The 27,955-nt window shown below is 49.7% G+C and overlaps 1 protein-coding gene and 1 long non-coding RNA gene across 5 annotated transcripts; one reads left to right on the forward strand and one right to left on the reverse strand.

Annotated features, from left to right (window-relative positions):
- Positions 1 to 585: 585 nt before the first annotated feature.
- On the reverse strand, positions 586 to 9,015 carry LOC149122497 (uncharacterized). Its single transcript, XR_016218812.1, has 3 exons — positions 8,928 to 9,015; positions 1,838 to 1,931; positions 586 to 716 (listed from the first exon to the last, which is right to left on the reverse strand). It is a non-coding gene; the product is annotated as an uncharacterized LOC149122497 (long non-coding RNA).
- TMEM183A (transmembrane protein 183A) lies at positions 8,109 to 27,955 on the forward strand. 4 transcript variants are annotated; one of them, XR_016218810.1, is made up of 9 exons: positions 8,109 to 8,297; positions 8,451 to 8,540; positions 9,160 to 9,327; positions 17,480 to 17,639; positions 18,871 to 19,051; positions 20,739 to 20,902; positions 21,435 to 21,515; positions 25,202 to 25,357; positions 27,553 to 27,955. XR_016218810.1 is itself a non-coding variant. In XM_051821129.3 (8 exons), exons 1-8 carry the CDS (start codon positions 8,189 to 8,191, stop codon positions 27,736 to 27,738), a joined length of 1,131 nt encoding a protein of 376 aa, XP_051677089.1. In that variant the 5' UTR covers positions 8,109 to 8,188; the 3' UTR covers positions 27,739 to 27,955. The 4 variants fall into 4 exon arrangements, 2 of the variants coding, with proteins under 2 accessions (XP_051677089.1, XP_051677090.1); XR_016218811.1 differs by having other exon boundaries at positions 17,483 to 17,639; XM_051821129.3 differs by lacking the exon at positions 20,739 to 20,902.

Genomic DNA, 27,955 nt, shown 5'->3' on the forward strand with positions numbered 1-27,955 from the left:
TAAATAAAATAAAAATAAACAAAAAGCAACCGAAAGTAATGCTTACATACAATGGAATATTATTCACAAGAAAAAGAAATGAAGTTCAGACTCCTTTGGCGTGGAAAACACTTAAAGTTTCCAGAACTCTCAGCTACAAGTAGCTTACAATAAGCCGCAAGTAGAAGTGTTTACAGTTAGCAGTGCAAAACCAACCTCCCTCGCTTCCTCCCTCCCTACTTCCCTCTTCCTCTCCATAGAGCTGCTATGGACCCACAATAAAGGAGTGGGGCAGGTATTCCTCGGTGGGGCAGACGGAAGGCAGGATCTCACATTAGACTCAAGCCTTGCCCCCAGTTTGGTCACCAAGTGTGGGACCACGGGGCTGGGGAGGACTGTGCCCCTCCCCGTACTTGCTCTGGCCTGCCCGTCTGGCAGGTGCTCCAGCAAACCTGTTCCTTTAGCATCAGTTTCTGGCCCCATTTCATACTAAACCAAGGTTTTGTCCCTTGCCAATCAGCAATCTGATTTCCAAACTTTGTAGGTTTAATAAGTATTTACACAAACAAAAGCAAGACCAGCACCTACTGGAGCGATACGCATCCTAGACAGAGCAGACGAAGAGAACACAGGTTATAGAAGAACAGGGAGCTTTTTCACCATGAGTAGCCAGAGAAAAGGCTGGGGATCAAGGAAGTGGAGTGTCATAGTGAAGACGGCTTCAAGGATGCACTCTCCTGGAAAATACAAGAAAGAGAAGCTAGAAAATGTAATTAGGAGGTTCTCGGCTACCCTGGATCAACATTTCAATGGACAGGTGGGTTGTTTTTCTTTAAGATTTATTTAATTATTTGAAAGGCAGAGTTACAGAGAGGCAGAAACAGAAGCAGAGAGAGATCTTCCATCCGCTGGTTCACTCCCCAAATGGCTGCAGTGGTCAGAGCTGGGCCTATCCGAAGCCAGGGGCCAGGAGCTTCTTCTGGGTCTCCCACATGGGTGCAGGGCCCTAGGACTTGGGCCATCTGATGCTTTCCCAGGTGCATTAGCAGGGAGCTGGATCACCCGGGACTTGAACCAGCACCCATTTGGGATGCCAGCACTGTAAGTGGCAGCTTTTCCCGCTACACTGCAGCGCCAGCCCCGACTGGTGTTCTGAAGCCCGAGTTTGGAGATACATGAATGCTGTGGAGACAGAGACCACAGGCCAAAGCTGTTCTCACTCGTTCTGAATGGCAGATAGAGGCAGGGGCAGTGTTTGGCATAGAAGTTTCCAAGATAGAATAGAATTGTGCATATTTGAAAATTAGATAAAGGAGCTTGTAAGTAGGAAAACTACATTAATTTCTGTAATTCCTGGTGTGTTTGGTTTTGCAGTCAATTTTGTTTTATTAGTGCCCCGAATCTTGGCCATGTAATGAGATTATACTGCCCCCGAGTGGCGTAGAGGGCCCAGGGACTGTATTCTACACTAGGAGCAGGCAAGATTGCAGTAAAGGACCACGTAATAAATACCTTAGACTTTGAAGGTCACAGTCTTTGTCACAACTGCTCAGCTGCCCCTGCAGGGGGAAAGCGGCCAGAGGGAGAGGAAGGTGGGGTCAGAGGGCAATGGGACTCCAGCTCCTCTCCTGCCTGCGCTGACGTGGCTTTCATAACACCGGAAGACACGAGTGGAATTTAAGGCGACGAGTCACTGAATTAGGATTACCCCAGCCAGCAGCAACACGACACCCCTAGCAGACATGTGTGCACGCTTGGAGTCCCTGCCAAGATTCTGAGACTCATTTATTGGGGAAAACCTGTGGAGACGAAGATGAAGCCGTGCCAGGATCCAGCTGAGAATGTACACGTCACTCACCGGCTCTGCACTTCCGGAATTGCTCATGACTTCCACCAGTACTGGGCCAGGCCTGGAGGTTGAAGTCACCGCTGTGGATGGTTAATCAACTTTCCTACAGTTAAGGAAAAACAAATTGCCACAGATAATACACAAACATCAGGCATATCTGTGTTCCAATGAGATTTTATTTACAAAAGCAAATAGGGGTCAAATTTGGCCTGCAGTCAATGGTTTACTGGCCCTTGATAAAAATCTGTGGTTCTCAATACTTGGGCTAAATTGTCAAGTCACCTGGAGATCGTTTTCAAAAATACAGGAGTGCCCGGACCGCACCTTGGAGTGAATAAGAATTTGGGCGTGGGGCCAGCTCACAGGCGTTTTGTAAAATGCCAGCAAGAAGTCTGTTGTCAAGGTTGAGAAGTACTGATTCAAATGAATGTTTCCAGCTTTAACTGTAGCTCATGTTCATTGAATTTTTTTTTCTTTTTATGATTTATTTATTTACTTGAAATGGATGCAATGTCCAGGGCTGGGCCCATCCGAAGGTGGGCCACCTTCTGCTGCTTTCCCAGACACATTAGCAGGGAGCTGGATGGGAAGTAGAGCAGCTGGGACTGGAACCAGCACCCATGTGGGATTCTGGCACCATGGGCAGCGGCCACTATGCCACAGCGCCGGCCCCTCGTGCAGTGTTTACTGTGTTCCAGGTGCAGAGCTAAGTGCTTTCCATAAATATCTCATTTAACCCCCACAACTCTATGACCTGGAGAAGAAAACTGAATTTTGGTGAGATGAAGCAAATATACTCAAGGTCACGTGGCTATTACAAGGAAGGACAAGGATTCCAACTCAGACAGCTGCCACCGAGTCTGTTTCTAGGCTACTCTTTTTGTTTCTATTATCTTGAATTGAAAAGTACTTAGCTTCCACCTGAACTTCATTAGATTAACTTTTTTTAACCATATGCTGTATTTAAGGCATCTAAAGTCACACACAAGCAGTTTCCTCCATATTTGATGAATGTACTCTTTCTAGTGCCACTGAATCCTTATTTTTACAATATGTATTATTTTTTAATATTTAAAAAAATTTATTTGAAAGAGAGAGAGAGAGAGGATACCTTCCATCTGTTGGTTCACTCCCCAGGTGGTCACAACATCTGGGGCTAGGCCAGGCTAAAACCAGGAACCAAGAACTCCATCCTGGTCTCCTACGTGGATGGCAGGGACCCAAGCACTTGGGCCATTTCCTGCTGCCTCCCCAGGCACATTAACAGGGAGCTGGATTGGAAGTGGAGCGCAGGGGCTCAAACTGCAGTTCTGAAATGGGGCGCTGGCCCTGCAGGCGACTTAACCTGACCATAACACCAGCCCTTGAATTCTTACTTTGAATCAGACTCTTCTCAGACTGTACCTACTGCTTGGGCACATCACCGAAATCCACTAAGACCTCCTTTAGTGATTTTCTCCTTGTTAGCCACTGTTTGACTCCACACTTGCTTAGGCTATTACTCTTTTAATTTTTTTTTTTTTTTTTTTGACAGGCAGAGTGGATAGTGAGAGAGAGAGACAGAGAGAAAGGTCTTCCTTTTGCCAAGGGTTCACCCTCCAATGGCCGCCATGGCCGGCGCGCTGCGGCCGGCAAACTGCGCTGATCCGAAGGCAGGAGCCAGGTGCTTCTCCTGGTCTCCCGTGGGGTGCAGGGCCCAAGCACTTGGGCCATCCTCCACTGCCCTCCCAGGCCACAGCAGAGAGCTGGCCTGGAAGAGGGGCAACCAGGAAAGAATCCAGCGCCCCGACCGGGACTAGAACCTGGTGTGCCGGCGCCACTAGGTGGAGGATTTAGGCTATTACTCTTAATCAAAGGCAATGGTTTAGTATGCTTTTCTTCGTTGTAAAGGCAGAATAGTTAGTGTTTTATATTGGGGCTTTGACAAGTCTTCAGTTTAAATTTCAACTCTGGGGGCCCGGTTTGTGGTGCCATGGGTTAAGCCCCCGCTTGCACTGTGGGCATCCCATATCAGAGTGCTGGTTCGAGTCCCAGCCACTCTGCTTCTGATCCAGCTCCCTGTCAATGCCCCTGAGAAAGCAGTGGAAGATGGCTCAAGTACTGGGGTCCCTGCCACTGACTGGATGGAGCTACAGGTTCCTGGCTTCAGCATGCTCCAGCTCTGGCGATTGTGGCCATTCGGGGAGGGAAATAATAGATGGAAGATCTTTTGTCTCTCTCACTTCGTCTTTTAAATAAGTAAAATATATATTAAATTCTACCTCTGCCACTTGTAGGCTAAGTTCTCAATAAATATCAGCTAGTCTCACAGCCATGTTTTCATCAACTAGCACGAGTCTTGCCTCTGATTCCCCATGTAGTCTCTCTGCACGCACCAGAGCAGAGGGAATTGGTTACTTGAAGTGTCTTTAAACAGTAGGTCAGCACAACTTCATCATCACAATAGCTGACATTTATTGAGCGCTTATTTTGTGCAATTTAAAATTCTTTTTACAGGTTAATTCACTTAATTATCTTTAATGACCCAAGTGAAGCAGGTGTTATTATCTATAATTTAGAGACAAGAAGACTGAGGCTCAGTAACTTTTCTAAGGTCGCAGAGATAAGAAACAGCAAAGACAGGTTTTGAATCCAGAACAATCTGATGTCACAATCTGAACTCTTTTTTTTTTTTTTTAAGAGAAAGACAGAGAGAAAGGTCTTCCTTCTATTGGTTCACCCCCCAAATGGCCACTACAGCCGGCGCACTGAGCCGATCTGAAGCCAGGAGCCAGGTGCTTCTTCCTGGTCTCCCATGGGGTGCAGGGCCCAAGGACCTGGGCCATCCTCCACTGCCTTCCCGGGCCACAGCAGAGAGCTGGACTGGAAGAGGAGCAACTGGGACAGAACCGGCGCCTCAACTGGGACTAGAACCCGGTGTGCCAGCGCCACAGGCGGAGGATTAGCCAGTGAGCCACAGTGCCGGCCACAATCTGAACTCTCATACTACTTTTTAAAATAGTTTTTCTGGGGCCAGCACTGTGGCACAGGGATTGAACGCACTATCCGTGATGCCAGCATCTATGTGGGTGCCAGTTCATGTCATGGTTGCTCCTCTTCTGACCCAGCTCCCTGCTAATGGCCAGGAGCACCAGAAGATGGCCCAAGTATTTGGGCTCCTGCTACCCACTTGAGAGACCCAACTGAAGCTCCTGGCTCTGGCCTCGCTCAGCTCTGGCCATTGTGGCCATCTGGGGAGTAAGCCAGCAGATGGAAGATCTGTCCCTCCCTCTCAATCTGTAACTCTGAGTGTTTTTTTTTTTTTTTTGACAGGGCAGAGTGGACAGTGAGAGAGAGAGACAGAGAGAAAGGTCTTCCTTTGCTGTTGGTTCACCCTCCAATGGCCGCCGCGGCCGGCGCGCTGTGGCCGGCACACCGCGCTGATCCGATGGCAGGAGCCAGGAGCCAGGTGCTTTTCCTGGTCTCCCATGGGGTGCAGGGCCCAAGCACTTGGGCCATCCTCCACTGCACTCCCTGGCCACAGCAGAGAGCTGGCCTGGAAGAGGGGCAACCGGGACAGAATCCGGCACCCCGACCAGGACTAGAACCCGGTGTGCCGGCGCTGCTAGGCGGAAGATTAGCCTAGTGAGCCGCGGCGCCGGCCCTTTTTTTTTTTTTTTTTTTTTTTTTAAGGATGTATTTGAAAGGCAGAATTAGAGAGGCAGATGCAGAGAGAAAGCAAGAGAGCGAGCGAGAAAGAGAGGTCTTTCATCCACTGGTTCACCCCCAGATGGCCGCAATGGCCAGAGCTGCACCAATCTGAAGCCAGGAGCTTCTTTCGGGTCTCCAATGTGGGTGCAACGGCCCAAAGACTTGGGCCATCCACTACTGCTTTCTCAGGCCACAGCAGAGAACTGGATTGGAAGTGGAGCAGCTAGGACTTCAACTGGCGCCCATGTGGGATACTGGCACTGCAGGCAGCGGCTTTATCCGCTATGCCACAGTGCCAGCCCCTGTAACTGACTTTTAAATAAATCTTTTTAAAAAATTGCTTTATTATGCTGAATAGCTTCTAATAGGGAATCCCTCTGTTACGTTTCTTCAGATCATGAAGCGGGCAGGTGTAGGTATGCTACCACTTAGAGTGCCCACATCCCATATTTGAGTGCTGGCGTTTAAGTCCCACCCATGCTTCTGATTCAGCTTCCTGCATCCGGAAAAGCGGTGGTGATGGCTCAAGTAGTTGGGTCCCTGCCACCCACGCAGGAGACCTGGATGGAGTTCCTGGCTCCTGGTTTCGAGTTGGCCGGAATAAACCAATGAATGGAAGATGCTCTACCCCCTGTCATTCTGCCTTTCTAAATAAATAAATAAATAAATACATCTTTTTAAAGAAACAAAAGTGAGAACATTTCAGTTAAAACCTTTCATGTTTTTGAATAGCGAGTGTACTAATTGGGCGTCTGTTACGCCTTTGATTCCCTCCAGAGTCTGGATTTGTGTTTCAACAGGATGTCACATGAGCAGAAACCCACAGGCACCAGCGCCTCATGAATTCTTTATTGACAACATTGTGAAATGAGAAGGCTCACTGCTTACCATCTGCATTTTGAACTTGACTACAAACATGAATTATGTATAAATGGAAAATTATTTGAAACAATTTTCTTTCAGTCAACAGTCTATTAGACTTAGTTCATGCTATAATGTTAGTACATTAAAATGTTAACATGATTTATAACCAATTTATATTCAGCTTGAATTAGAATTCCTAGGTGATTTCAAGCCTGTTGGCAAGGCCGCTGGTAGTAGTGTTACGTAATGTCAGTAGGGGGCCAGAGGTTTGCTCCTATGTACTGTACTACCTGCTTAGAACTATTATTATTTTTAAAGGTTTATTTTATGTATTTGAAAGAGTTACAGAGAGAGGTAGAGACAGAGAGAGAGAGAGAGAGAGAGAGAGAGAGAGAGAGAGATGTCTTCCAACAGCTGGTTCACTCCCCAATTGGCCACAACAGCCAGAGCTAAGCTGATCCAAAGCATGCAGCCAGGAGCTTCTTCCGGGTCTCCCATGCGGGTGCAGGGACCCAAGGACTTGGGCCACCTTCCACTGCTTTCCGAGGCCATAGCAGAGAGCTGGGTTGGAAGTGGAGCAACCAGGTCTCAAACCGGCGCCCATATGGGATGCCGGCACTGCAGGCGGTGGCTTTACCTGCAACGCCACAGTGCCGGCCCCAGAACTATTATTTTTAAAAAATTTATTTACTTATTCGAAAGGCACAGTTAGAAGGGGGTTGAGAGAAAAATCCTTCATATACTGGTCCCCTCCCCAAATGGCTTCAGTGCTCAGGGCCGGGCCAGTGGGAAGCCAGGAGCCAGGAGCTTCGTCCTGGTCTCCCACATAGGTGCAGGGGCCCAACACTTGGGCGGCTGCTTTCCTCAGGCCATTAGCAGGCAGCTGGGTCGTTAGTGGAGCAGCCGTTCACAACCGATGCCCATGTGGGAGGCTGGCATCGCAGGTGGCGGCTTCACCCGCTGCGCCACAACGCCGGCCCCACGACTTGGCTTTCAAAAACAGGAATTCTCTTCTAAATATCTCAGAGAGCCACTCTCCGGTGGCTCCCGCGGATCGGATGCCTGGGCTCTAAGGACTGCCTGTCAAATCGGGGAGCTGCGAGGAAGCTGGGAGCATGAAGGGGAAGGCGCCTGAGGCCACCAAGTGACAGGCACCCTGGCGACACTGGGCCCCGCTCCTCCGGGGTCTACCCTTCACACATGGCTGTCATCTCTCCCGATACAAAGGAGAGACGGAGTTCTCACGTCTTTCATCCTTCCAGTGTTTTGTCTAGGGGGTGGGGACGGGTTGAAGGACTTTTAAGAATCCTTTCTCCTATGTGAGCATTCAGAAATGCTCAGCTTTGTGGCCATCATCAGAGCGGAGGCTGTCACAGACCCTCGCAGGAACAGCAGGTGCAGAAGCCTGAGGGCGGCGGGCGCAGCACCAGGCGGACCGCGTCTGCGCTTCAGGCAGGAAGAATCCGGAAGACGAAGACGCGAAGTCTCAGTTCTAATCAACGCGAGGTGGGTGGCGGGCCCGAGACGCCGACCACCCTCACAAGAGGTACGGAGCAAAACGACACCGCCCCGGTACCACGGCGCGGTACCCTTCTCGAACCCTGACCCAGCCGATCCGCGGGCGCCGGGTGATGACGTAGCCCGGGCCCTGGCCGTGATTGGCTTTCGTGGAGGGGCGTCGGCCGCTAAGGCAACTCAGAACCCCGGCCCAAGACCTCGCGAGAGTAGCGGCCTCCGGTGCGGGATGGCCGCGGAGCCGGGCGGAGCTGTCCCGCGGCTCCCGGTGCCGGCTCTCTGGCCTGAGACATGGCCCGGGGTCCCGGCCCGCTAGGCCGGCCTCGACCCGACACGGTCGCCATGCCCAAGAGAGGGAAGCGACTCAAGTTCCGGGCCCACGACGCCTGCTCTGGTCGAGGTGGGCGGCGGGGTGGGGGCGCTGGAGGACCTGGGCTGGCGGCTGGGAGGAGGGCTGGACGTGGCCGAGGCGAGCGTTCGCCTGCCCGGGGGGGAGAGCGGCCGGTCTTGGAAGGCGGGGGCCTGTTTCTTGAGGGCTGGTGCTGTGTTTCAGTGACCGTGGCGGATTATGCCAACTCGGATCCGGCGGTCGTGAGGTCTGGACGGGTCAAGAAAGCCGTCGCCAACGCTGTTCAGCAGGAAGGTAGGCAGAAGGCAGAGCCTGGCGCTCCGCTGCCCCGGGGTCCCGCGACCTCCCCGGGAACATGTTTACTCTCCTCCTTGTGTACTCGTTGGCTGGGAGGGAGGGCAGAGGGAGGAGGTTAGCCAAGAGTAGCAGAGCGCCTGTAGCAGAAATGCTGTATTTCTGTTTGCATTAGCAAGCACCGTCTGTCCACGGCTTTCTTCCTGCTGTCGACCGCTTTCCTGGAGCGCACGTAGCTCGTACCCGGCAGGTCGCCCCCGTGGGTCGTAGCCTTGGCGTGCGCTCTGCCTCTGTGGCCCTCCTGCCTCCAAGCCCTTTACTTAAACTGGATCCCATCCCTCTCAAACATTGCTTCTCAGAGCTTATGTAAATGAGAACACAACTCACCTTTTGTTTGCATCCTGCCGGGCTGAAGTTGGCTCTGTGAAGGGGTCAGCTTGCCTGCTGTTTTCACTTGCTTTGTGTGTGGTTGAAAGCTACTCGCTGGTACATCGTCAGCTCCTTCAGCAGACGGATACTCCCCGGCCCTCGCCTTTTCCCTGATGGAAGCTGATTTCTTGGCTAAACTACCCCCGGGCAGGACTGGGTACCACGTCATTATCTCCTCATTTTCTTCCAGTAAAATCTCTCTGTGGCTTGGAGGCCTCCCAGGTGCCTGCAGAGGAAGCTCTTTCTGGGGCTGGTGAGCCCTGTGACATCATGGACAGCAGCGATGAGATGGATGCCCGGGAGGAAAGCGTCCAGGAGAGAACCGTGTCCAGGAAGAAGAAGAGCAAGAGGCACAGAGGTGCGGGGCCTGCGCTGTCTGGCTGATGAGCCCCCTCTGGTGACGGATTGGGGCTGGCGCTTTCGCTTTAGCAGGTGGGGGGGGGGGGGGGATCTAAGAGGAGGGAGGCCCCAGGGAGCAGGCAGAGCTTGGAGAACATCTAGCTCTTGCCTGAGCTCCTGGTGGTGGCACAGGGTTGGTACACCTGGGCCTTTGACTTTTGTCTGCATTTGAGAGGAGGGGTAAGAGTGTGTCAGTGAACTGGACTGGGGCAGACGCTTACTGAGACTATGCCATTGTCTGATAAAAGCCCACATGACAACAGGAGAGCAGAAAGCCTTGGCCTGGGTGTGTGAGGAGGCGGGGACGGGGCAGGCGCGTGGTTATCCACAGCCACTTCTGCTTCAGGTGGAGTCGGGTTCTCATGCCTCCCACCTGCTCCGCTGTGTCTGATAGATGCTGGCGGCGCGGAGAAGTGTATGATGTTCACCTCTTACTGGAGATGAAGCAGGGAGTCGTGAGCTAACACAGAACGCGCCAGCCCGTCCTTCAGATCTCATTGTGCTCCAGGCTTGGCGAATCAGAATCTCTTAGGGTGAAACCCAGCAGAGTTGTTAAAAAAATCTTTTATGTTTATTCTACATTTGTTTATTTTTAAATTATTAGGCTTTTTTAAAAGCAGTTTTTTTCTGTACAAATTAAGCAAAAAGTATAGGGAGTTCATATACGCTCCCTTATTCTTTCCCCCAGTTTCTTCTCGCATTTGTTCCAGCTGATGAGTGATACTGATACGTTATTCTTTTTTGAGAGGCCTCAAGACTGAGAAGATACAGACACACACAGTTCCCACCCTGTAGTTCGACTCCGTGTTCCCTCGGTGCCTGGGGCTGGGCCAGGGCTCGCTGGGAGTGGAAATGCAGTCTGGCTTTCTCATGGGTGGCAGGAGCCGAAATTGCTGGGCCATCACTGCTGCCTCCCCGGGTCTGCACTGTCTGCACTGGCAGGAAGCTGGAGTCAGGAGCCAGAGCTGGGAATTGAACCCAGGCACTCCAACTTGGGACTTGTTTTGTTTTGTTTTTTAGAGATTTGATTTTATTTATTTAAAAGGCAGAGTTACAGAGAGAGGGAGGGAAGGAGGGGAGAGAGATACAGACTGATCAATCTTCACCCACTGGTTCATTCTCCAAATGGCCGTGATGACCCTGGCTGGACCATGCCGAAGCCAGGAGCCTGGAACTCCATCCAGGTCTCCTACCTGGGGAGTAGAGGCCTAAGCAAGTACTTGGGCTATCTTTGATCTGTTGCTTTTCCAGGCACATAAGCAGGGAGCTGGATCAAAATTGGAGCAGCTGGGACTTGAACCGGTGCCCCCATGAGATGCAGGCATTGCAGGGGTCAGCTTAATCCACTGTGACACAATGCCAGCGCCAGGACTGTTAGGCTACGCACCTGCCTCTGAGACATCATTATTAATGAAAGCCCATAGTTTACATTAGGAATCAGTCTTAGGCCTAGAATAGCTATGCTTAAAGTGGTTCTGATGATCAGCTAGGTTTAGGGGGAAGCTAGTAATAAATGATGTATTTTTGGATTCAGATATACTGGAACATTCCCCTTTACTTGGAATCAGATAACAGATACTTGCATTTGTTAAAGTATATTGCAATATCAGTAAATTAACTAACTGGCGTAACTTTGGAATTGGGCCAGTGACTGTCAGTGATAGCCCTCTTGTCCAGGATCTTAATATTGGCACTCCTCACTCTTCCTTCATCATTTCTTGCTTAAAAATCTGGGCTTAGACTTGAAAGATCTCTACTGAGATCAGATGTATTCCTTCACAGTGCACAATTCAGTGTCTTTAGTATGTTCACAGAGTTGCCCAGCCATCAACATGATCTGTATCTGTAGATTTACCAATACTAGACATTTAAATGGAATTATACAGTATGTGGTCTTTTATGTCTGTCCGCTTAGCAAAAAATTTTTTTCAAGATTTATTTATTTATTTGAAAGTCAGAGTTACAGAGAGGCAGAGAGAGAGAGAGGTCTTCTATCAGCTGTTTCACTCACCAAATGGCTGCAGTGGCTGGAGCTGGGCTGATCCGAAGCCAGGATCCAGGAGCTTCTTCCAGGTCTCCCACATGGATGCAGGGGCCCAAGGACTTAGACCATCTTCCACTGCTTTCCTAGGCCATAGCAGAGAGCTGGATCAGAAGTGGAGCAGCTGGGACTCGAGCCAGTGCCCATATGGGGTGCCGGCACTGCAGACGGTGGTTACCCACTATACCACAGTGCCAGCTCCAGCATAAAGTTTTCAGGGTTATCCATATTGTACCAAGTATCAGTATTTCATTTTTTTTTAAGATTTATTTATTTATTTGAAAGTTACAGAGAGAGGGAGAGACAGAAAGAGAGATGCCTTCTATCTATGCCTTCTATCTGCTGATTCACTCTCCAGGGGCCACAACAGCCAGTGCTGAGCCAGGCTGAAGCCAGGAGCTTCATCTGGTCTCCCACGTGGTTGGCAGGGGCCCAAGCACTTGGACCATCTTCTATTAGCAGGGAGCCAGATCAGAAGTGGAGTGGCTGGACTCCGAGCCAGCACCCATACGGGATGCCATGCCTCCTGCAGTACAACGTGGAACACAGTTTTTCATTCCTTTTTATTTGGCCATTATGAATGATGCTGCTGTGGGCATTCATGGGCAAGTTTTCACGTGGACGTGGGTGGTGTTTCCAGCTCTGTTAGACAGGAACGATCCTATGGCAACTCCAGCTTTTTGAGGAGTCACCAAACTGTTTTTCAAAGTGACTTTGCTGTTTTATGTTCCTTCCTACAATGTGTCAAGGTTCCAATTTCTCCAAATGTTTACAACACTATTACTATCTGGCTTTTACAATTAGGGGCTGGCATCGTGGCGTACTGGGTAAAGCTGCTGCCTGCAATGCCAGCATATCACATGGGATGTTTGAGTCCCGGCTGCTCCACATCTGTGCAGCTCCCTGCTACTGTGCCTGGAAAAGCAGCAGGTGGCCCAAGTACTTGAGCCCCTGCACCCACATGGGAGACCTTGATGAAGCTTCTGGCTCCTGGCTTCAGCCTAGCCCAGCCCCGGCCATCTTGGCCATTTGGGGAGTGAACCAGTGATTGGAAGATCTCTCTGTCTGTTTCTCCATCTCTCTGTGACTCTGCCTTTCAAATAAATAAAATAAATCTTAAAAAAAATTGTATTGGCTGACTTTTTGAATGTGAAGTGTATTTCATTGTAGTTTGGTTTGCATTTCCTCGATGGCTAACGATGTTGAGCCTTTTTTCACGTGCCTGTTGGTCATTTGTGTATGTTCTTTGGAGAAATGTCCATTCAAATGCTTTGCCAGTTTTGAATTACTTATTACTGAGTTGTAAGCATTCTGATGTGTATTCAGGATGCCGGTCAGTTATCAGGTACGTGATTTGTGGCTTACAGACAGTTGACCGTGGCTATCTTTTACTTCCTTGCTCCACTCCACACCTGTTAGGTTCCTCCACTCTAATCAGATTGGTCTTTTTTCTCCTTTCTTTTAGCTTCTTTTTAATGAAACCGTGGCTTTACCTGCTATGCCACAGTGCTGCCTGTCCCCCCCCCCCCCTTTTTTTTTAAAGATTAGACACTGGGTAATTTTGAAGATTTTCCTGGTATCCTATCTATCACTATAAGTATTTTAGTAGTTATTTCCTTAAAAAAGTAGCATTGTCATATCTAAAGAATTTAATGGTAATTTTTAAAAACGAATTATGTATTGGGGCTGGCACTGTGGCATAGTGTGTAAAGCTACCACTTGCAGTGCCAGCATCACATATGGGTGTTGGTTGGAGACCTGGCTGCTCCACTTCTGATCCAGCTCTCTTGCTATGGCCTGGGATAGCAGTGGAACATCATGGCCCAAGCGCTTGGACCCCTGCACCCGCGTGGGAGACCCTGAGGAGGCTCCTGGCTCCTGGCTTCAGATCAGTGCAGCTCTGGCCATGTGGCCAACTGGGGAGTGAGCTAGCTCATGGAGGACCTCAGTCTCTCTCTCTGTAACTCTGACTTTCAAATAAATAAATAAATAAATCTTTTTTAAAAAAGAATTATGTATCTATTTGAAAAGCAGAGTAACAGAAAACAAGGGGCAGAGAGAGAGAAAGAACACTTTTCTATCGTTTGGTTCACGTCCCAAATTACCACAAAGCCAGGGCTGGGTCAGGCCAGAGCCAGGAGCCAGGAGCCAAGATCTGCGGCCAGGTCTCCCGTGTGTGCGGCAGGGGCCCAGTTACTCAGGCCGCCTTCAGTGCTTTCCCAGGGAGCAGCATCCTGACTGCTGTGCCACAGTGCTGGTCCTGACAGTGGTTAACGTCATCACAGTGTTGTCAGACTGCTCCCTTTACTGTCCCCACTGAGGCTTTGTTTCTCTGAGTGGTTGGCGTCGTGTTAACTGTTTCACTCGGCATGCTTTTCCTCCGCATCTGTGCCCCTCGCAGTTCTTTCTGTCCTTATTTCCATGAAGTGTTCTTTTAGTGATTCCACTCCGGAATTGCACTCACTTTGAAATTTCTAATAATGCTGTGTAAAACACTGACAATTATTCAGTAATTACTGAATTTTGTCCCTAAAAACAGGTCTTTTAAAAAAAGCTTTATTTTATATATTTGAAAGAGAGGGAGGGAGAGAAAGATCTTCCATCTGCTGGTTCACTCCCCAAATTGCTGCACCAGCTGGGGCTGGGCCTGGAGCTCCATCTGGGTCTCCTGTGGATGGCAATGGCCTAATCACTTGTTCCATTCTCTGCTGCTTTCCTGGGCGTATTAGCAAGGAGTTGGATGGGAAATGTAGCAGCCGGGACTCAAACTGGCATTCATATGGGATGCTAGCATTGCAGGAGGCCTCAAGACAGGTTATTTATTTATTTGTTTATTTTTCCCTGTTGCCAATGCATTTACTTTTTTTTTTTTTTTTAAAGAATTATTTATTTTTATTTGAAGGGCAGAGTTACAGAGAGAGAGAGAGAGACAGAGAGACAGAGAGAGAGAGTGATCTCTGACCTGGTTCACTCCCTGAATGGCTCAACAGCCCAGGCTAGGCCAGACCGAAGCCAGGAGCCAGGAGCTTCAAGCAGGTCTCCCACTTAGGTACAGGGGTCAAGTGCTTGGGCCATCTTCCTCTGCTTTCCCAGGCACATGAACAGGGAGCTGGGTCGGAGGTGGAGCAATCAGAACTCAAACTGGCACCAATGTGGGATGCTAGAGTTGCAGGAGGGGACTTAACCCTCTATACCACAATGCGGCCCCAAGACAGAAGATTTTTAATAGCACTCAGCTTTGTAAAAGTCTTCTTGGGTCTCAGGAGAAGGAATTCTCATGGTTGTTTGCCTTCTCTTTCAGAGAAAAGATGTGAGGTGGGAGAAGTTGGGGCCCAGGCATGATGGACCTGAATGGTTACTGGAGATTACAAGAAGGCTGGCAAACAGAGAAGCGGGTGTTGTTTTAGACCTGCTGATTGCTCTTACAAAGAAGCTGATGTAAGAGCCCGCTGTAGTAAGCCAGGAGCTAGAGCAGCAGGGGCAGCTCTTTGGAAAGGGGCCTTCTGCCCAGGAAAAGCAAGCTGTTCTGTTTTTGTTTTAAGATTTATTTATTTGGCCGGCGCCATGGCTCACTAGGCTAATCCTCCGCCTTGCAGCGCCGGCACACCGGGTTCTAGTCCCGGTCGGGGCACCGGATTCTGTCCCGGTTGCCCCTCTTCCAGGCCAGCTCTCTGCTGTGGCCAGGGAGTGCAGTGGAGGATGGCCCAAGTGCTTGGGCCCTGCACCCACATGGGAGACCAGGATAAGTACCTGGCTCCTGCCTTCGGATCAGCGCGGTGTGCCGGCCGTGGTGGCCATTGGAGGGTGAACCAACGGCAAAGGAAGACCTTTCTCTCTGTCTCTCTCTCTCACTGTCCACTCTGCCTGTCAAAAAAAAAAAAAAAAAAAAAAAAAAAAAAAAGACTTATTTATTTATTTGAAAGTCAGAGAAAGGGAGAAACAGAGAAACAGAGAGAGGGATCTTCATCCACTGGTTCACTCCCCAGATGGCGGCAGCGGCCAGGGCTAGGCCAGGCCAAAGCCAACAGCCAGGAGCTTCACCTGGGTCTCCACATGGCTTGCAGGGGCCCACGCACTTAGGCCATCTTCTGCTTTACCAGGCACATTAGCAGGAAGCTGGATTGGAAGTAGAGCAGCCAGGTTTCAGACCAGCGCCCGTGTGAGTTGCTGGCGTCGTGTGCCATGGCTTCACCTGCTATGCACAGCACTGGCCCTGCATTCTGGTTTTAGGACAGTGCTCTGACTAGGTGGGAATTAAGGCCTGGGGTTAGCTCAGGGTCCTCTGTGAATCGTGTGTGCTTAGTTGAACCTGAGATGAACAGTGGCCCTCAGGACCAGGAGGGTAACACCAGTGGGCTGTGAAGGATGAGGAGGGGTGTGGTGACATTGCTGAGGGGTGACTGTGCCTCCGGCCAGGATCGCAGGAAACAAGGAGGACCCACAAGAAAGGAAGCCCCCCCCCCCCCCCCCCCGGCAGCAGTGAGGGAGGGGTGAGCACGCCTGTAACTGCTCTGTTCGGTATTTGCTTGCCCTGTGCTTTCCTCATGCCACCTTAAGATCAATTTTGTTGTTTACACGCCTGGACTGAAGGAAATGTTGAATGGATAGGGACCACGAGGGACATCAGTGGCAGAGTTTGTAGGGCAGAGCTGGAATTTGGAGTTAGAAAACCTGAAGGGGCTTGTGCTGTGTGGCGGTGACACTGGCATCCCATATGGGCGCTGGCTTGTGTCCCAGCTGCTCCACTTCCAGTCCAGCTCCCAGTGCTTGTGCATGGCCCCTGTGCCCACGTGGGAGAGCTCGATGAAGCTCTGGCTTCAGCCTGGCCCAGCCCCAGCTGCTGGCGGTCATCTGGGCAGTGAACCGGTGGATGGAAGATTTCTCCCTCCCTCTCCCTCCCCCTCCCCTCCCCTCCCCCTCCCCCTCCCCCTCCCCCTCCCCCTCCCCCTCCCCCTCCCCCTCCCTCTCCCTCTCTCTAACTCTGACTTTCAAGTAAATAAATAAATGCTTAAAAAGAAAGAAAACCTGAATTCTGTTTGCTCTGACCAGGTGGCAGGGCTCTGCTTTCTTTTAGTAAGATGGGCGTAGTTTTTTCTTTATTTCTACTGGAGGATTATAGAAATAAGGAAGAGCTGACTTAGGTACTATATATAAAGACAATTTGAAAACTTTAAAATAGTGTATAAAATAGTTGTTACATAAAGGTCTAAGATTGAGACCTGTTCATTCACTTGGGCAAGGGGAGAAGCTAGCAGGAAATGTTTTGGGGACTTCTCTTAGATGTATTTTTTTAGGTTTATTCTTTTTTTTTTTTTTTTTTAAGATTTTATTTCATTGGTTTGAAAGACAGAGTTACAGAGAGAGGTAGAGACAGAGAGAGAGGTCTTCCATCTGCTGGTTCACTCCCCAGATGGCTGCAATGGCCAGAGCTGTGCTGATCCGAGGCAGGAGCCAGGAGCTTCTTCCGGGTCTCCCACTTGGGTGCAGGGGCCCAAGGACTTGGGCCATCTTCCACTGCTTTCCCAGGCCACAGCAGAGAGCTGGATTGGAAAAGGAGCAGCCGAGACTAGAACCTGCGTCCATATGGGATGGCGGTGCTTCAGGCCAGGGCTTTAACCCACTGCGCCACAGCGCTGGCCCTCTCTTAGATGTATTTAAAGCTTTTTTCCTTTTTAATTTCTTTTTATTTCAAAAGCAGAAAGAGGGAGGGAGGGAGGGAGAGAGAGCAAGCTCTCCCATCTGCTGGTTCACTCCCAAATGCTGGCAGCAACCTGGGCTGGACCAGGCTGAAGGCAGGAGGTGTAAACTGGATGTAGGGCTCCAGCGTGGGGGGCAGGGACCCAAGTACCCGAGCCACTCTCTGTGGCCTCCTGTAGTGCACATTCGCAGAAAGCTGGATCAGAACAGATACTCTGATATGGGATGCAAGTGTCCCAAGCAGTGTCTTAACTGCTGTCCCTAAAAATCCATTTCTTGACTGTGCAAGCCCTGGGGACATTGAAATGATGGCGTATCTTTAGATATGTATGTAGCAGAAAATTAAAGATTATTATTGTAATTTCTGTTTCAGAAGACCTGGACGGGGCTGGAGGAGAAGAGTATCCCATGGATATTTGGCTATTGCTGGCCTCCTATATCCGTCCTGAGGACATTGTGAATTTTTCCCTGATTTGTAAGAATGCCTGGACTGTCACTTGCACTGCTGCCTTTTGGACCAGGTTGTACCGAAGGTGCGACCACAGAGAGCTCGCTGTGTTCTGTGTGGCTGAGTTCCTTGCTGTTTGTGATTTGGAGCTACTCCCTGGATGGTGACTTCTTTTCACTTTCTCCATGCCTGCGCTTGACCCTAGCTGGGGACTCCTTGAGCCCCTCTCTAATTTAAATGTGATACTGTTAATTCATGCAGTAATTGTCTTCCTCGTGCTTGCTCCTGCCCTGTTATCTGCTTTCAGCAAAGGAGTCTTGCTTCTGGTCCCAGAAATATCTGTCTTTGACGCATCTTCAGAGGTCTATTTTAGTTAGAATGTTTGAAAGCTACAGATGCATGTCTGCTTGTCTTTCCAGCCGGATTGGTTGTGTCTTAGATTTGCTAGTCACCCTGAAGTATCGCGTAGTTTTTGTACTTGGGTTGCCCTATGATTAGAGTGGTGAGGAGTAAGTGAACTATTCCATTAGTGGAAGGCTTAGGTTTTGATGCTGGTGTGCAAGTGTAGTGGAGATTGTGAACTGTCAGGAAGACTTGTGTCGGGAAGGGATGTTAAGGTAGCAGAGAGCAGAGAATCTGCTAGGGCATCTGACAGGAGAACCTCATGGCTTTTTTCCAGAAAAGATTCTGTTTGAGCCCCTGAAATAGGTTACACTGGTATCAGTTCAGATGCTTACTCTTTTGTAAAGTGAAATAGGATTTAAACTTTAAAAAAAAAAAATTTATTTATTTATTATTTGAAAGGCAGAGTTCCAGAGAGGGAGGGAGAAGAAGAGAGAGGGAGAGAGAGGTCTTCCATCCGCTGGTTCACTCCCCAAATGGCCACAATGGCCGGAGCTGGGCCGATCCAAAGCCAGGAGTCAGGAGCTTCTTTCAGGTCTCCCATGTGACCATCTTCTACTGCTTTCCCAGGCACTTTAGCAGGGAGCTGGATGGGCAATGGAGCAGCTGGGACTCAAACTGGCGCCCATATGGGATGTTGGCCCTGCGGGCGGTGGCTTTACCTGCCATGCCACAGTGCTGGTCCGAGGGTTTGCACTTTTTGAAAGGATGGAAAAGTGCAGAATTACAAGCTGATGAGGCAGAAGTGAGTGAGGGGTTAAAGGCATGGTGATGTGTGTCAGTGCTGGGGACAAGCCGAGTCCTGGCCAGTGGAGCAGTGCACTGACGCTTACCGGGGCCAGGAGGCCTGGGAGACTGACGCAGGGCAGGACAGACAGGTCCCCTGTTGGTAGGAGTAACGTGTCCTGTTTCAGGCACTACACGCTGGATGCCTCGCTGCCTTTGCGCCTGCGGCCCGAGTCGATGGAGAAGCTGCGCTGTCTCCGGGCATGTGTGATTCGCTCTCTGTATCATATGTATGAACCGTTTGCTGCTCGAATCTCCAAGAATCCAGCCATTCCGGAAAGCACTCCCAGCACGTTAAAGAATTCCAAAGTGAGTGAGAATCCCTGTGGGGTTTGGCAGCGGGCACTTGTGTGGCGAGCCTGTTCCGGCTTGTTTCTGGCTTCTCTCACGGGGAGGGCTGTGTCGCCCAGGCTGCTCCGGGAGTAACAGGCACATTCAGGCCTCAGAGGGTCACTTCTCCAAGACATTCCCGCTGTGCTGGGCTGGCTTACATTAGCTTTAACCGAAGCTTCCTTACGCTTGTAGTATATTCCTTATTCTCCTCATTTTAATTCATTTTCATGCATTGTACATTGGACCCCTTTAGATATTAATGGTTTTGATGGTTTGGGCTGGAAAGAGGACAACTCAGCTGGAGGCAGGTGTATAGTATAATTTTTGAAAGGTGCTTTAAATCATGAACAAGTCGCCACTTTTCTCTTTCTAGGACGACCTTGACATCGGGGTTTCTCCTTTCTGGTGAACCCCTCTAAAGGGTTGCTGAGAGCCTTGTGCCCGGCTCCTGCCAGGCTCTGTGGTAGATCATCTCTGATTCCCAGGCCTTGGTGTCCTAGAATCCTGGCCATGCTGTAGGCTGTCTTTTCCTCCGAGCCCCAGTGCTTTATATTCATGCATTGCATTCAAGTGTCTAGCAGTCTTCCGATTAGTAAATAGGTCTGCTGGTCGCTGGCCCATCCTCTCCTGTTCTCGGTGAGATCTAAGTGAGATCACCGTTGCCAAGCTGGATATAAGTATTTATGTAGCAGATATGCTCCGGAGGCAAGGTGATGTCTCAGTATCATTGTCTAGATTTGTGTCTTTTGAATTTGTTGGGAATTTTAATTTCCCATGCCTACCCCAAATCTGATGTGCTATAAGCATTTCCTATTCTCTTGAACTTGGTTTTTGGTAATTGACATTGTATAATGACTCTTCTGCCCTAGTTTAGCTCTAAGGTGATGATATTATCCCTGATGCATATTAATTGAAAGGGTACTATTCCTTCAAGATTCCTTCAGAGAGAGAGGGAGAAGAAGATATAAGGAGAGAGAAGTCTTCCATCTGCTGGTTCAAGGTCTCCCCCTCGGCTTGCACACTGAGGTGGTCAGGACCATTGGCTGAGCCTGATTTAAAATCCTGCCTGCTGATGGATTTAGGGCAGGGGAGAATGCTGGGCGAGTAGAATTTCACCCGGCAGCTGCTTCTGCCTGTAACATGAGTGGATGGTGTGTTATCTCACACTTACTGTGTCCCTCCCCCAGAAGCATTAGACAGCGCCAGACTACGTGTGGTGAGGGTGGGGATCATCGCAGAGGTGGGAGTCACTGGGAGCAGGCGGCATTGGGCAGACTCCTCGTGCCTGGCACATCTTAGCGGCTCCAGTGCACAATGCAAGTGCTACTGCTTAGATTCTAAAATACCCCTCGCTTCATATTCTTATCACTGTATACTAATGATTTTTTTTAAAGTAGGCTATAAAAAGCCAAGGTGGAATGAAAACTAAGGGCTTAATTGAGATAGTACACCCAGGCCATCTGGCTGCTTCTTACGTGCCTTGTTAGAGATCTTCTTAAGAGGGTCTGGGACCTGTGGTGGCAGGTGTCCCATGCATGGCCTTGCCACTTGTTTAGCCACAGTTGCATGGCATTCAGGGAGTTGCCAGCATGCCTAAAGGAAGTTGTCCCATGTTCCTAGACTCCAGTTTTTCGTATTTGATTCCCCTTCTCTCTCTTTTCAGTAGCATAGCTTGTGTGGGACACTGGAGCCGTTGTGATGGCAGCAGAAGTATTTTCCCCTTAAAGCCAAGCCCATTATTTTTGATGGAACAGCAGGACATACAGGGCATGTCTGAAGGGCAGGACAGCTGGCTCGGCGGACGACCCACCCCTTGTCCCCTGGGAGGTACTTCACTTCTTGTGCTTAACCCTAGCTGTAGCCTTGCTTTCACTGAGGGCCTAGTGTAGCCTGCATTTAGCCCAGCCCTGGTTTCCACACCGGCTGTCTGCTCGAGAAGGCCCTGAGCAGCTTCCTTCTGTTACAGGCCCAGTCCTCCCTGTCTGCTCTATGGCCTTGTTATCATCTGGCCTGGTGGCCACTGGCTGCCCTGAGATTTTAATGGAGAGGAGAGGCCTGCCCAGTCAGAGAGAATGCTCCAGTTCTAGATACTGTGTTTCTATCTTTAAAGATGAGAACAGTAGGGGTTGACCTTTTTGGTGTCCAAGCTGGACTTACGCTGGTCCCTCCTCCTCTTCCTCGAGAGCCCTGGGGGATCTGTTTTCATGGTATGCCAGAGTCAAACTGGGGGTCTCAGGCCTGGAACCATGGCTGGTTTCACAGCTGTCAAGCAGAGAGGTTTTGGCTGACTACTTGTTGTTGCCTCGGAGTATATTTGTATTTTTCCCCCTTGGTTTATTTCATTTTTACTTTCTTACAGTGCTTGCTTTTCTGGTGCAGAAAGATTGTTGGGAACAGACAGGAACCAATGTGGGAATTCAACTTTAAATTCAAAAAACAGGTATATGGTCTCATTTTCTCCTTGCTTTTTTAGATGCTGTCTTGTAATAAATTTCGCTAGGAGTTGTAGTCCATTTGTGCTGCTGTAATTAGATATCACAGAATGAGTAATTTTATTTTATTTATTTTTTTTGACAGGCAGAGTGGACAGTGAGAGAGAGAGACAGAGAGAAAGGTCTTCCTTTTGCTGTTGGTTCACCCTCCAATGGCCGCCGCAGCCGGCGCACCGCGCTGATCCGAAGGCAGGAGCCAGGTGCTTTTCCTGGTCTCCCATGGGGTGCAGGGCCCAAGCACTTGGGCCATCCTCCACTGCACTCCCGGGCCACAGCAGAGAGCTGGCCTGGAAGAGGGGCAACCGGGACAGAATCCGGTGCCCCAACCGGGACTAGAACCTGGTGTGCTGGCACCGCAGGCGCCAGCCTAGTGAGCCGCAGCACCGGCCCGAATGAGTAATTTTAAAGAACAGAAATTTAGCCACACAGTTCTGGAGATTGGGTAGTCCAGGGGCAGGGTGCTTGCAGGGTCGGTGGTGGGGGCCAGGCTGGCTGCTTCCCAGGTGGTGCTGTGCTGCATCCTTAGGCGGGGGCCACACAGTGTCCACGCAGGGACGGAGGAGGAAGGCCACAGGTGGCCCTGTGCGGTGGGAAGCCTCTTCTGGAAGGGCCTTATGCCCATTCACAAAGGAGGAGCCCTGTGGCTATCACCTTATAAAGACCCCAGCTTTTTACAGATTTATTTATTTATTTAAAAGCAGAGTTACATGTAGAGAGAGACAGGGAGACATGGACAGAAAGAGAGAGTGGCCTTCTATCTGCTGGTTCACTCCCCAGATGGCCACAATGGCCAGGGTTGGGCCAAGCCGAAGCCAGGAGCCAGGAGCTTCATCTGAAGACTCCATCTCTTAATACTGTTGCAATGGAGATTAAATTTCAACCTGAATATTGGAGGAGGTACAAACCTTCAAACCATAGCACTAGGGCAAAGTTGCCTTTTTTTTTTTTTTTAATTTTTTGACAGGCAGAGTGGACAGTGAGAGAGAGAGAGACAGAGAGACAGGTCTTCCTTTTGCCGTTGGTTCACCCTCCAATGACCACTGCGGCCGGCACACTGCGCTGATCCGAAGCCAGGAGCCACATGCTTCTCCTGGTCTCCCATGCGGGTGCAGGGCCCAAGCACTTGGGCCATCCTCCACTGCACTCCCGGGCCACAGCAGAGAGCTGGCCTGGAAGAGGAGCAACCGGGACAGAATTCGGCGCCCCAACCAGGACTAGAACCCGGTGTGCCGGCGCCGCAGGCGGAGGATTAGCCTAGTGAGCTGCGGCGCCGGCTGAAGTTGCCTTATTTGAATCAGACAGTAGTCATCAAACCTTAGCAGCTGCAGCCAGTGCTGTGCAGCGGGTAAAGCCTCTGCTTGCAATACCGCAGTCCCGGCTGCTCCACTTCCAATGCAGCTCCCTGCTGATGTGTCTGGGAGGGCAGTGGAGGGTGGTCCTAGTACTGGGGTCCCTGTCACACATGGGAGAGACCTGGCTTTGGCCTGGTGTAGCCCTGGCCTTTGTGTCTATTTAGAGTGAGAGCCAGCAGATGGAAGATCTCTGTCTCTTCTCTCTTCGTCACCTTGCCTTTCAAATAAATAACTAAATAAGTCTCTTTGAAAAAGAAACTTAGGGTTGATGTTTAGTCTTAGAGTTAAGATGCCTGTGTCCCACACTGGAGTTCCTGGGTTCGATTCCCAGACCCAGCTCTTGACTGTAGTTTCCTGTGAATGTAGTGATTGAGTTCCTGCCACCCCCAAGGGACACCTGCTCCTGGCTGGCCCCCAGGATTGCCCTGGCAGTTATAGGCGTTTGAGGAGTGACCCGGCAGATCGGAGTTCTCTCTTTCTTCCTGTATCTTTCTCTGCTTCTCAAATAGAAAAACAGGGGCCCGGCACCGTGGCTCACTTGGCTAATCCTCCACCTGCGGCGCTGGCATCCCATATGAGCACCAGGTTCTAGTCCCGGTTGCTCCTCTTCCAGTCCAGCTCTCTACTGTGGCCCAGGAAGGCAGTGGAGGATGGCCCAGGTCCTTGGGCCCTGCACATGCATAGGAGACCAGGAGGAAGCGCCTGGCTCCTGGCTTCGGATCGGCTCAGCGTGCCGGCCCTAGCAGCCATTTGGGGGGTGAACCAGTGGAATGAAGACCTTTCTCTCTGTCTCTCTTTCTCACTCTGTAACTCTACCTGTCAAATAAATAAATAAATAAATCTAAAAAAAAAAAAAATAGAAAAACCATAAAACTTCTAATAATGCCAGGAAGAGAAAAGAAAGGGGAAACTATTATTCTATATTGAAAAACACAAAGATAACAACCTACTGCAAAAGAGTAAGTTTTGAGTTGATCCTGAATCAGAGAATAAAGAACTCTAAAAACATTGGGGGATCAATTAAGGAAGTATACCATTCTGTAGACATAGGTTCTGCAGAATTGTGAGGATGATATTATGGTTATGTATAAGTGTTTTTATACTGATTTATTTGAAGTGTTAGCTTCGAGTTAACACTTGAGCCCCTCCATTTCAAAGTGGTATGATTTTATAGATACGTTCATATAGAATGAGGGGGAGTCAGGAAAAAGGAGATAATATCTAGAAATGTGTATAGGAGTCTAACGTACTAGCTTATTAAGTCTTCTGTATATTTGAAGACTTTTAAAAATAGGAAAGGAAAAAGAAAAAAAACATAACAATATACTGAAGTTTATTTGTCTGAATGCTCCTGTTCAAAGTGAACGTGTTTGTAAGCAGCAGTCATTTATCTGGAGGTTTGGGGAAGCTGTGAGGGAAGAGGTCACCGAAGGGCTTGTATGAGAGGGCGGATGCCGGGCCAGTCCGTGTCTGCCTTCTGGAGCCGAGCTAAGAGCTTGGCCACGGCGAGCTTCTGTTCACCTCTCATCAGCAGTCCCTTTCCCACCGTCTCCTGTTTCATGGCTCACTGAGGAGATGCGTTACAAATCACACGCACACCCCTCACTTGATGGCAGGTGGTGCTGGGCAGTTTGTAATTAAATGAGCTTTTCCTGATGATCTGTTTCAAAACCGTGGTTCTGATGTCTTACGTCTGAGATGCTCGTGATCTGGGGTACCCATCAGACAGTGGGGGGGGCCCCACAGGACCTCTCTGGGGAGGCAGTAAGGGGCAGTCGGCCGTGGTGAAAAGTGACCCCAAGTGTGGACAGAATCTGCAGGGCAGTGAACGCTGGGTGTCCGTTAGTGCTGAGACGTGTGGCTCCTTTTTGCCCTGGGGTAGGTGGCTGCTTCTGCCTCCACCCCCTGGGAACAGCCTGTATTCTTGAGTCTGACAAGTCACAAGGAATTTGCCAGTGACCGAATTCCGGTCAGCCTCCGAGAGGCAGGCTGCGAGTCCCCATTTCTTCTCGGGTGGCAGGGAATGACTCCCCTCTCAGAGAAACCTCCACTGCCACCAGCCACGCTTGCTCATCCAAATGTGTTTTCTCTCTTAAAGGTAGAGTTTGTTTGTTTGTTTGTTTTTTAAACCCTGTATATTGATTGCTGTATATAATGGAAGAGGAGATAACCAGAAAAGTGTACCTTACTAGGTTTGATTGAGTATTGGATTTTCACTGATGAGGCTTAAAGCTAAACATTTCATTTCTCTAGGCATTAGATTAATTCCTCGTTCTGCTCAGTCCCCTAGGTTAAAGAGCAAGTGTGTGGGAGGATTGCAGCCTCCCATTCAGTATGAAGATGTTCACACCAACCCCGACCAGGACTGTTGCCTACTGCAGGTCACCACCCTCAATTTCATCTTTATTCCAATTGTCATGGGAATGATATTTACCCTGGTAAGTGGGCTCAGGGTGGCATCCACAGCTGTTTTATACAGACTGCCACTACAGCCAGGGTTTGAAAGAGATTTGTAGATTTCACCATCAAGGAACAAACATTGAAGAATAATAAAAATGTCTGAAGTTAGGCCTATTTATTAGAAACAAACAGATTTGTGGAGGAGTTAATTATATTTGAGAATTTTACCTGTTTCCTTCTCTGTGGGAAAGAGAATGCTTTTGCATCTTCATATGTCTTCATATGTAGTGATCATTCATATTTGAGAAACATGATTCTATAAGGAACAACAATGAGGCTTGTGCCTGAGCACCGGGTATTAAGACCTTGAGATGTGTGTGTGGTGTCGTAAATGGAATATTAAATACGGGGTGGCCAGCTCTGCCCCTCGTGTGATGCTCTGATCAAGGCCTAGTTACGAATTAGATTAGGGGCCGGGGCTGTGGCATACCAGGTAGCATCCTATGTGGGCGCCAATTCGAGACCCAGCTGCTCCACTTCTGATCCAGCTCTCTGCTATGGCCTGGGAAAGCAGTAGAAGATGGCCCAAGTGCTTGGGCCCCTGCACCCGCGTGGGAAGACCTGGGGGAGGCTTCTGGCTCCTGGCTTTGGATCAGAGAAACCTGCAACCGTTGTGGCCATCTGCGGAATGAACCAGCGGATGAAAGACCTCTCTCTCTCTCTGCCTCTCCTTCTCTCTCTGTGTAACTCTGACTTTCAAATAAATAAATAAATCTTAAAAAAAAAAAAAAAAAAGGAATTAGGGCTGGCGCCACGGTTCAGTAGGCTAATCCTTTGCCTGCGGCGCTGGCACACCAGGTTCTAGTCCCTGTCAGGGCGCTGGATTCTGTCCCAGTTGCTCCTCTTCCAGTCCAGCTCTCTGCTGTGGCCCAGGAGTGCAGTGGAGGATGGCCCAAGTGCTTGGGCCCTACACCCGCGTGGGAGACCAGGAGAGGCACCTGGCTCCTGGCTTCGGATCAGTGCGGTGCGCTGGCCGCAGCGTGCTTGCTGCAGCGGCCATTGAGGGGTGAACCAACGGAAAAGGAAGACCTTTCTCTCTGTCTCTCTCTCACTGTCCAGTCTGCCTGTCGGGGAAAAAAAAAAAAAAAAGGAATTAGATTAGTAACAGATGTGCTGTGGCATATTTTTTCCAGGTTTTAAAAAATTTTGACTGTATTGGCAGCTGGAGAGTTCACGTAATTTGTCCTCTCCGCATCTTGGGCTTGTGTACAGAGATGTGTGGGGTCCCCCTCCACAGGGGAAATGAGTTTTTTTTAAAAAAATTTTGTTTGCAATTAACTGGGAACTCTAGAATGTGTCTATTGTTCATAGATACACTCTGAGAACCCCTTTGTGTGGTTGAGATTATGTCATGCCTACTGTTTTTTTTAAAGTTTTATTTTATTTATTTGAAAGACAAAGTTACAGAGAGAGGTAGAGACAGAGAAAGAGGTCTTCCATCTATCTGCTGGTTCATTCTGCAAATGGCTGGAGCTGAGCTGATCTGAAGCCAGGAGCCAGGAGCTTCTTCCAGGTTTCCCACGTGGGTGCAGGGGCCTGGGACTTGGGCCGTCCTCCGCTGCTTTCCCAGGTATATTAGCAGGGAGCTGGATCGGAGTGGAACAGCCAGGACTCAAACAGGCACCCATATGGGAAGCGGGTACTGCAGGCCAGGGCTTTAATCCGCGGTGCCACAGTGCCAGCCCCAGGCCTGCTGTTTTTATTGCATGCACCTTACCCCTGCCTCCAGGTTCAGCCGCGTTAATGACTTGGTTAGGTATTCCTTCTCCATGCACTCCACACTTAAACACCTCAGTGTAGACCTGCATACATATATTGAGAGGTGTTGTGATTTGTTTTAGCAAAAATGGCATCAGATTTATGTTTTACACATCTTGTTTGACTTACCGACCTCTTCATCTCTTGCAACCCTAATCCAATTAAAAACGTTGGCGTTGATGGTAGTCTGTGTGTGTGTATGTATCCCAATGTATTTAGCTGTTCATGAAGCTTTCTTTAGCATAGTGTGTATATATGAAGCTGAAGGACCTTATGAAAGTTTTGGTGTTAGAATCTACAGACTGATCCTGTGGCCCAGCCAGTGAAAGCTGTGTCTAGACAGTCTCCTGTCAGAGTGAGTCGGAGGAAGCCTAGCTTGTTTTAAGTTGGTGCTAAATTTGCTTTTCCCTTCCAGTTCACCATCAATGTGAGCACGGACATGCGGCACCACCGAGTGAGGCTGGTATTCCAAGATTCACCCGTGCACGGCGGTCGGAAACTGCGCAGTGAACAGGGCGTGCAAGTGATCCTGGACCCGGTGCACAGCGTCCGCCTCTTTGACTGGTGGCACCCTCAGTATCCGTTCTCCCTGAGGGCGTAGTTGCCTCTGCCCCTCCCTGCGGCGGCCCCAAGTCTAGTCCTGGCAGTCGGATTCCAGCCTGGAGGGGTGGCTGAATTGTACACCTGGTCAGTGACGCACGTGCTGCGGGGCTTCCTGAGGCTCCTGTTAAGGGAGGGAGAAGGGTTGAATCAAGAGGAAAAACAACTATGATTTATAAACATATTTTAACGTAAAAATTTGCATTTCAAAGGAGAAA

The sequence above is a fragment of the Oryctolagus cuniculus genome, chromosome 13 (assembly GCF_051225735.1).
Source record: "Oryctolagus cuniculus isolate XC-2025 breed Fujian yellow rabbit chromosome 13, ASM5122573v1, whole genome shotgun sequence".
In the NCBI taxonomy this organism is placed as follows: Eukaryota; Metazoa; Chordata; class Mammalia; order Lagomorpha; family Leporidae; genus Oryctolagus; species Oryctolagus cuniculus.